At 43.6% G+C, this 8985-nt stretch overlaps 2 protein-coding genes across 2 annotated transcripts; one reads left to right on the top strand and one right to left on the bottom strand.

The window, feature by feature from the left end:
• Positions 1 to 321: 321 nt before the first annotated feature.
• Positions 322 to 2204, top strand: SWI5 (SWI5 recombination repair homolog (yeast); the record flags this gene model as incomplete). Its single annotated transcript, XM_009709140.1, has 3 exons — positions 322 to 443; positions 1590 to 1684; positions 2140 to 2204. Coding segments are annotated over 3 exons (282 nt in total), but the record flags the coding sequence as incomplete, so codon positions are not given.
• Positions 2205 to 5224: 3020 nt separating this feature from the next.
• TRUB2 (TruB pseudouridine (psi) synthase family member 2) lies at positions 5225 to 8933 on the bottom strand. The gene is made up of 6 exons (XM_009709139.1): positions 8789 to 8933; positions 8188 to 8249; positions 7794 to 7875; positions 7108 to 7180; positions 6519 to 6655; positions 5225 to 5736 (listed from the first exon to the last, which is right to left on the bottom strand). The coding sequence occupies exons 1-6, from the start codon at positions 8931 to 8933 to the stop codon at positions 5447 to 5449; spliced, it is 789 nt and encodes a 262-aa protein (XP_009707441.1). The 3' UTR covers positions 5225 to 5446.
• Positions 8934 to 8985: the final 52 nt, after the last annotated feature.

Genomic DNA, 8985 nt, shown 5'->3' with positions numbered 1-8985 from the left:
GAAGTTGTTCGTTGCCGAGTTCAGCTCTGCGTCGTACTGGGAGCTGCTCTTACAAGCCAAATTGTGATTTTTATGGTTTATTTTAACTTTATGCTGTAAATCTATAAAATGTTGTAGAATATGAAATAGAGTAGGCTAACGTTATGTAAAACTGTAAATATTTTACCTGAGCTCCCCCCACCACCTCTGCCAAGGAGATATTTTTTTCCTTTTCCCCTTTTTTTTTGTCCAGTGACAGAGTATTTTCTGATTAGTGCTCTCCAGCACTATAGTATCTTATCCAGGGCTGAGTTAGTGTTAAATGTCTTCTGTGCTCTACAGATCCCATCTCCAAGTTCCCACCAACCTAATGGACCCAGTGAAGAAGCCCTGCGGTATGAAATTGAAGAGCTGAAACAGAAAGACCTTGCTCTAGACCAGGAAATTGCACAATTATTGTCCGAGTATGTCCTTGGCAAGCTCAGTGTTCACTGGGATGCCTCAATTATTTTTGTTTTTAAAACAAAATATGGTTCAGGAATTGGTGCTAAAAGCTGACCTCTTTTGATGCCGTTTTTATCATGGTGCTATACAATGGTGATTAGTGTTGTTTTGAGTTATGGGATCTGCTAAAGACAAGAGGGAATTCTTTCCTGTTTATTTGGTAAAGCAAAACAAATTTTACTAGGAGCTTGGATAAGAGGATTGTAACTTTATCCCAGATGTTGCTGAGATAATTACATGTAAACTGGGAACGAATAATTTTAACCATCATGATAATATAACACGTCATGCTACCAGAAGAGAGCTTGTTCGTGTGAGAACTAAAATTGAAATCATGACTTGTATGACCTGCCTAGTCCTAGATAAAACTGTTTCCTCTTGTTCCATCTTGATCAAGTGTTCACTTGTTTTGTGTCTGGGGCGAGTGGGTTAAACCTTTGTGTTCAGGAAGCAGAAGTGTTTTCCAGGCAGGCAAGTGGCCTGTAGAACACTTTGGCATGACGGGTGCCGCATACAGCATAGTGCAACTGTTTTATTGTGGTTTCTTATGACACACTGTGGCAGCTGCTTATTAGCAACTGTCGTGAGATAAAATTGCTCCTTGATTTTTAAAGAGGGTTTTTTTTAATCTCTGTGGGTTATTCATTGTGAAGGAGTGATATTTTCTAAGAAAATGTGTAGTGCATAGAATGGAAATGGTAGAACAACAAAGCCTGTTCCAAAAGCTTTTTTGTTTTATCCTCAAGGATAAACAGACCTTCTTAATTATTTTTTTTTCCCTAGCTACAGATTAGAGATATGTATAAATTGAATTCACCACAGCCCATTCCTGTTTCTACTTGATTTGAGAATTCAGGTGGATTGTTTTTTTAATAAGTCTTGATGTGGCAAAAAAAAATCAAAATGAGAATCTACTCATTTGTAGCTTTCATGTTTATGATTTGCAGCAACTGTACGTGCTGCCTTCAGATTCTGCTTTTGACGTGCCAGGCTTGGGTATCTGAAATACCCTTGCTGTGCTTGGTCAGTAGTGGCAGCACTCACTATGCAGCAGCAGCAGCAATCCCTCTGTGTCATTTTTGACCTTTCTGGTTTTATTGTTACAGAGGCTACAGCCTGGAGGAACTGGAGCAGCACATCTCTCTCCTCCATGAGTATAATGATATTAAAGATGCTGGACAGATGCTGCTGGGCAAGCTGGGTAAGGAAGGGGAAAGCTGTTGGAAGAACTTCTTAGTCAATGTTTTCATATAGACAGAGAGAGGCTACTACGCCATGAGGGCAGAGCTTGTTTTAAAGACTCTTCAATTCTGGGCTTGTGCAATCACTTGTGCAAGCACAAATGCTTCTGTCATTATTTTCTTGGGATGTTTTTAGAACTGAACATGTGAAATAATTGTCATTTACTGGTATTTTAGTCTGTGTTATGCATTACCAAAATTTGATAAGTCTTATTAATTTTTTGTCAGTTTTGTTCTTCATATGCTTAAAAAAAAGTGTTGAGTCAAGCATGAGCACAGCTGCAAAACCTTAGATTGGTTTCTTAGCTACGGGAGGTTCCATGGGATAGTTAGGGGCTACTAGGAGGAAAACACAACTTTCCTGACTGATCTGATCTTTGTTTAATGAAAGCAATGGTATTTCTTTCTTTTCTAGCTGTTATTCGAGGGGTTACTACAAAGCAACTCTACCCTGAATACGATCTGGAGCTTAGCGACTAGTATTGAACCTGAAGACAGCCACGTCCTGCAAAAATGACTGTTACTGGGCCATTATGTTTTGGTGTCATATCGGTTTAGAATTGACATAAGGCGGCCTCGGAAGTATGTATGTAGAATTGCAACTGAGTGTGGGCTAACAGCCTTATTTCGAAGGAGCTTCGGAACATGCAAATTGTTGAATTTATCAACTGTTCCCTCCTTGTGGGAAAGTGATATAGGACTTTGGATAATTTAGTCTGCTACCTGATCAGCAGTATTTTTATTTTTTCGTTGGAAACGTTGTAATTCAGGTTGATAAGATTCTTCCCATGGAGCCTTTGCTTCTCTACAACATCCCAGGTCTATTTGAATACTGAACGGATAGAGGAAGTAAGGGCATACAAATGTGCAGTATAATAGCTGCTCTGAAAGAAAAGAAAAAACCCTCAGAAGTAGGGACGGAAGAAGGCTGAAGTTGTGGTGGTTTTGGGGTTTGGCTTTGTTTTATGATTGAATCTGGATAAGTCCAGGTGTTCTGCTTTATTTTTGTACTTAACTGCTCTGGTATCTAGAGGTTTTGTATCATTTCTGTAGTAAATGGCAAAATGTGAAGTTGTGTTGAACTGTCCAGTCTGAATAAAGCAGCTATCACATTTCTCGGTAATTCACTTTAAGAGCCTATAAAACATTGTATGAACTTGGGAACATATTCTTAAACTGTATTCTGAGACAACTATTAACATCTATTATTCAAATATTTTCTGAGGACTCTTAATGGACACAGTGTGGCAGCACTGCCCAGTAATGGGTAGGTGTGGAATTACCTTTACTCTCCTCTAAACGCAGAGTCACTGTGAAAGTGAGCGATGTCCGAAACACAAAATTATGTTGAGAGCATGAGTCTTTCAGTGTCAGGTGTTAGGATTGAGGGTGACTGCACAGACTAAATTTGGCTGCTTTGGGCAGTTCTAAGTGACAAAAGTGCTGTGCTGACTGCAGATCTATTGTCCCTTTTTCACTCAAGCTTGATGTCCTTCTGCCCATTTCTACTTCTAAGATCTTGTTGCCAGTAAGTTTCCCCCCCTGGTCTCCAGTCAGGCCCATGCTGCAGTCTGCTCTTTACTTCCAAATTTGAATCTGTCTTCACAGTGCTTGGAAACCAGAAAACGGTCACAAGGCTGCTGCTGAGAACAGATAATTGTTTCTGCACTCTTGGTTCTGGACCTGGCCCAGAAGCATCACTAATAAGCATCTTGTTTTGCCACAAAAGCTGGGGGTGGGGGCTCTAAAGCAGGGAGACCGACAAAGCCTGCATATTCTGTGATTCATTCAAGCAAGTCTCTGCTAATGTGCAGGTGTGCTTCTCTGGAGGGTATTTACCGTGGCCATATAAGAACAGACTCAGTGGTATGGTTACGGGTATATCCTCCCCGCCACAAACCCCTCTTGCCAAGTGTGGAAAACTCCTGTGTTTTAGAGTAGTTTTAAGAGGAGGCAAAAAGTCACAAGAAGGCTAGAACTGGGAAATGCTAACTTTGTTCTCCAAAGCCATGTTGCTGTTTTGGCTGGTATTTTCTGTGTGGAAGAACTGTTTTAGCCTGGAATATTCCAACCAAAATGTCAGTCTGGCAATGGCACACGCAACTGGAAATGGTTTTTGCAATGGGAAGTATGTAAAGAAGTTCCTTCAGTTTGTGTTAGGTGTAAGCCATGGGGGATGAATCATACTCCCTTACCAAAGTTACAGCAGGTTATTTAAGGACTGAGAAGTCCATGTTTTCTTTCCTTCCTTGTAGGAGTACCAGGATTAAAACTTGCAGCTGTAGCTGTGCAAATGTTCTGCCCGGCTCCAGAACTCACACTTCAGCAGTGATGGGTTTACACTTCAGTTAACACAAGATAGTTGTCCATGGAAGGTGCCCTGACCCCAGTCCCTTGTCCACAGAGGACGAACACAGAACCAACCAGCTGAGGTAAGAGCAAGCTGCCCTTGGGGAGTCCCTGCAGCTGGCACGGTGACGTGCCGTGTGGTGGCAGCTATGCTCCACTGCTGTTCTGGGCGCTCTGCAGGATGGGGAAACCCAGAACAACTGAAAGATTCCAGGGTCTGTTAATAACTCCTGGGGTGCTTCAGGACAGGACTCGACTCTGCCACTTTGGTACTTCATCACGGCCTCTCTCATTGCTCCTCCTAGAGTTACTTCTTGTACCTTAATGGTTATCATCTGGAGGATGAAATATGCTGGCCTTTGTCCAAATCCAGAAGAGGAACAGAACAAATTTGCTGCTGCTTTCTATAAATAACTAACTCCAAACTTGCTAGCTAAGTGTATAGCTGGAATAATATTGAGTGCAATAATGTTAAGTGTAACTTCAGATTTTTAATTTAAATTTAGAAAGTGTATTTCTGCTAAGTCAGACCCAGCTATAATGAGCTAACAGAGAACAAATGGTATTACAGAGCTTAGAGTTTCACTGAAGGGCAGTACATGCTGTCTGCACAGAGCTGCTGCAGAGCAGAATATCACAGACCCCTGAACACCCTTGGTTCCTCGGGGCGGGGGGGAAAGCAGCACGCTCTTTTTTAATGAGTCAGTGTACTCATGGATGAGTACTGAGCCAAGAACCAGCCTCTTGCCCTTTAGGTCACTTTCAGTTTTATTTCTTGTGTATCTTATGCATCAATCCTTATTACAAGCCACTTTACTCATCACACACGCCTACTCTGGATATAACCATTTCCTTGCATTGCTTTGTGTAAGCTGTGTTTCCCTCTGCACATCCCTCTCTTAGTCTGATTTTGAGCTTTTATGTGCCTGAAAGCAGGGCTAATGGAAAGAAAATACTCTAGGACAACAGAGGGAAAATAAAATCCATATAGTAGATAAGTTATGCTGCCAGTTGCAAGGAACAAACAAATCCGTGCAATCAAGGGAATACAGCTCTTGTAAGATGCTGTCTATTTCCTGCTGCTAAACAATTTGGGGATGGGTTTTTATATCCCTTGGCAACCTAATGTTCCCGAAGTCAACAGGAATTTTGGCACAGCTAACTCCTGTTAATGAACTGTTTGCAATGCTTTAAAAAAAATTATACAGCCTGTCACTGAAAAAAATGCCTCTCTGATTAAAGGCATCTCAAGGAAAGGGTGGAAGTGAACTGCAATTAACCTCTTTCCTTCTGCTGTCCATCATGCTGTCAGCATGTAGCTGTGTTATTGTGCTACAGAGATTGGTTGTGGACATTCCCTCCATTGCACACACTCAGCTGTCTGCAGCGTGGGCCATCTCCGCATCCATCTTACAAAAATTACTTTTATCTTGATGGCCTAGTGTTTTCTCTAACTCTGTTTTCACTTTAAGCTGACAGTCCCAAATTGCATTCTGTATACTCTGCAGGTTCCAGTGGGTTCTCAGGAGAGCATCCTCCAGTGTGAAAACACCATCGCGTATTCTTCGCACTTGTGTGCACACAGCAGATGATTTCAGCTCCAGACCAATCTCATGAACTATTTTTCGGAGGTACTGCTGAGTCTCATGCAAGCAATGGATTTCTAGAAGGACAGAGAGATTCCTTTAGAAGCAGCAAAGCGTTCACACAAACTCAGACCTTGTCTAAATCCAGACATCGCTCACAGTTATGCTGAAAGAACTGGTTTGATAGAAGAGACTATTTAAGATACAGCACAGGTGGATGATGATTTTTCTGGAATTCTGCAGGATGTCTTAGCCCCTCCCAAAGTGAATGTTTTAGAAAAACTCATAGATACAGGAGAATAATACAGAAATTTAGGTATTTCAAAGTGGGTAAGAAAAGGTACCTTTTTAATAAGACAGGTAATTTGTGAGGAGACTGGCTGCAGGAAAGCAAACCAAGCTGGAAAAAAAAACCCTCAACAAAAACAAACAAACAAATCCCCTACTGAACCGCACTACACTGAAACACTGGGAAAAGGAAGAATTTTGCCCCATAGGTATTCACTATGCAAATTTTCTTGCTGCAGTCTAAGATCTGGAACTGGCAGGGAAAGACCTGTGAGCTAGGTGCACAGCTGGCTTGATTTATAAAGCAGCTTCAGTATTGTGAGGGTTCCAGATCTTGCCCTACCAAAAAATCCTTCCACTGCACCAAAGAGTTCATCTAACAAGGAGGTGCTTTTGTGACTCTGGAAACTACAAAATATTAAATTTTCTGCAGAGATTACCAGTTATGTCTTGATAAAAAGTTCCCACCAACTCATTTTGCATTAAATCAGGAATAAGAAACTGAAGTTTACCGACTTATTTGCCATAATATATACTCAGACCTCCCCATTACATTTTGTACCAGTCCTACCTAGCTGGAATTCTGGAAGTGCAAACTGGAGGCATCGGATTGCTGTGATTATCGGAGGGCTTTTTCCCATGGGGTGAATCAACCCTTTGACAGCCAGCTCGTATGCCTCTTGTGTTTTCATGTCAATGTTAGAATACCTGGAAAAACAAAAAAGGGAGCAGACACTTAGTACTTCCCTTCAATGGGATTCAAAATATCTCCACCCCCAATAAAGCAGAGCTGCAATTTTTAATTCTTACAACGGCCTGTGTGTTGACTCTTCGCATATATTTTACCGCTAGGATATGTGTACTGTCAGTGGTGTAGCACAGTTTGGGAGGGAGGTACTTGGTCATGTCTACAAGATATTTTTGTGGGTCCTAATGTAGCTAATAGGTCCTAAAATAGCTGGAGATTTCAGGATACAAGGACACTTAACTGCAACCTCTCACCAGAGCACAGAGCACGCAGAGTAACTTCTCTCTGGTCCTGTCTAGCACTCCAACCTTTAAAGACTCTGATTATGGCAAAGTAAGTCATCTCATTTGTTTTAATGACCAGCAAACGGCAGTCGGATCAGGTCAGCTGCATTTCCCCATTGGATACGTACATCAGCAGGGCCTTATGATTTGATCCTTGAATGACAGCAAGAATCCGTTCCAGCTTCTCCCTTGTGATATGATCTGCAAATATTGAGGTAGAAACAAAGTCTCAATTATCCATCCAGAAACTGGAAAGAGACAGCAGTCTGAAACGTGCCATCAGGGTATTAGTGTCCCTCTGGCAGGCAGTCACATCAAAATGGGCTGATGAGAACCGCCGAGAGGTGGCTTCAGCAGCGTCACTTCTCCTGGCTGTACCGTGGTAACGCACAGAGCAGCACTGCGCTGGACTACAAAGGGAAGAATCATTTTGCTTAAGTGATTTCAGGATGTTGGCTCCAGTTGCTCTTATCGGGGGTTTGAAGAGTTTTATTCAATGCAAGCTTCTAACCACTATCTCTAGGTATGATTTATAGAGAGATCTGGGTCCCACCCAATCCAGTGGCAACCACTATCATCAGGACTCATATTGGCTTTGTATATATCGTGGTTGTATTTTGAACAGGTGGACTCTGACATCAGGATTGCACATGGGCTGCACATAAAAACAACGACTAGAAAGCATGTAAGGTGTACCTTTTACCATTGTGCAATTTACCTGGTTAAAGGCTTTACAGTTAGCATGCTGTCTGTTTGCTGTTCTGTTTTTGTTTTGTTGTTGTTTTTTTTTAAAACACATCATTCAGTTTCTTACCAAATGTTGTCTTCTCTAATAGCTTCCCTGTGTCTGAGAAGTCATCAGTGGCTTTACCAAACAGCCCACCAACAGTGTAAACCTTGAAGAAGGGCAAAGAGTGCAATTTATCAAAGAAATACTCCAAGCAATTGAGTAGCAATATTCTGCCATGAAGCTGCTAGGGAGTGCAGGCTATGATGACGTTGCACAAAAAGACAGCAGCATCCTCTGCTCACGCTGCTGCGTGTGGACATTCACATGAAGGATGAAATTCTGGACCCTGAAAAGCTCTCAAAAGCGTTGATGGGTTTGAGATTCAAAAGCAGAATCACCGCCAGTCGGGGCACCGGGGCAGGAATCAAGCGTGAGGTTGCGCTCAGATGTTCTGAGGCCCTTCAGAGCCATCACCTACCTTGGTCAGGTGGCAGTTGTACAGATCAGTGAGCAGCTTGTTCCCGTGGCCTATGCCAAGTACTGAAACACAGAAGATGGGGAACCTGTTACTCAGCCGCACGGAAAGTTACTGATGTGCATTTACACAGCGCTGCACACCCAGGCTGCTTTTCTTCCCCCCTGTAAAGGCTGTATCTCCTTAAAAGTCATCCCCAAATTATTGCTTGTCATTAAAACTATAAGGCTGTAGCTACGGCTCTGGGATTTCCCCAGAACTTTTCATGTGGGTACTTCAGGGCAAACATTTAGTGATGCCGGCCACAGTGAAGCCAGTTCAAGTGGTGGAGTGGAGATGGGGGGTTACGTGGCAGACCACCGACGGTGTCAGGGGCAGGAGCAAGGCCCTGGGTGCCGGGGGTAAAGGGCCGCTCCTGTCTCCTGGCGTTGCCAGTGCCTTGTTGGATCGTTTCTTCCATGGTTTAGTGTTTATACTCCCAGCTGGGTTGTGAGACCCGGGGGTTACTGCTGCGTAAGGGCTGAGCGTTCACCGCTTCTTCCCCACGCGGAAACCCATCACCTCGCAGCCGGCGGGATGCGGCGCTCCCCAGGACGAGACCCACCGAAGACTCCCGAGGCCTTCACGTCCAGCCGGTGACCCGCTCCGATCTTCAGCCGCCTGAACCGTGGGCCTCGGACTACAACGGAGACACCGTCGGGCTCGGTTGGCAGAGCCTGCCCGGGGCTCCACCACCCCGGGGCTCCCATCCCCGCGACCCCCGCCCAGAGACCCCGCGGCGACCCTTACCGAGGGGGTGCT

This window comes from Cariama cristata, unplaced genomic scaffold (genome assembly GCF_000690535.1).
Source record: "Cariama cristata isolate BGI_N322 unplaced genomic scaffold, ASM69053v1 scaffold31211, whole genome shotgun sequence".
NCBI classification, from domain to species: Eukaryota; Metazoa; Chordata; class Aves; order Cariamiformes; family Cariamidae; genus Cariama; species Cariama cristata.
The sequence above is the reverse complement of the archived record's forward strand: the minus strand, read 5'-3'. Positions and strand labels throughout refer to the sequence as shown.

Excerpts from the sequence above, each read along its gene's own strand:
- TRUB2 (XM_009709139.1), bottom strand. The coding sequence starts at position 8,933 with ATGGGAGCCCCGGGGTGGTGGAGCCCCGGGCAGGCTCTGCCAACCGAG. Across the intron at positions 6,656-7,107 it reads AATCATAAGGCCCTGCTGAT|GTATTCTAACATTGACATGA; the intron begins GTACGTATCCAA and ends TTGTTTTTCCAG. Across the intron at positions 5,737-6,518 it reads ACTTCCAGAATTCCAGCTAG|AAATCCATTGCTTGCATGAG; the intron begins GTAGGACTGGTA and ends CTGTCCTTCTAG.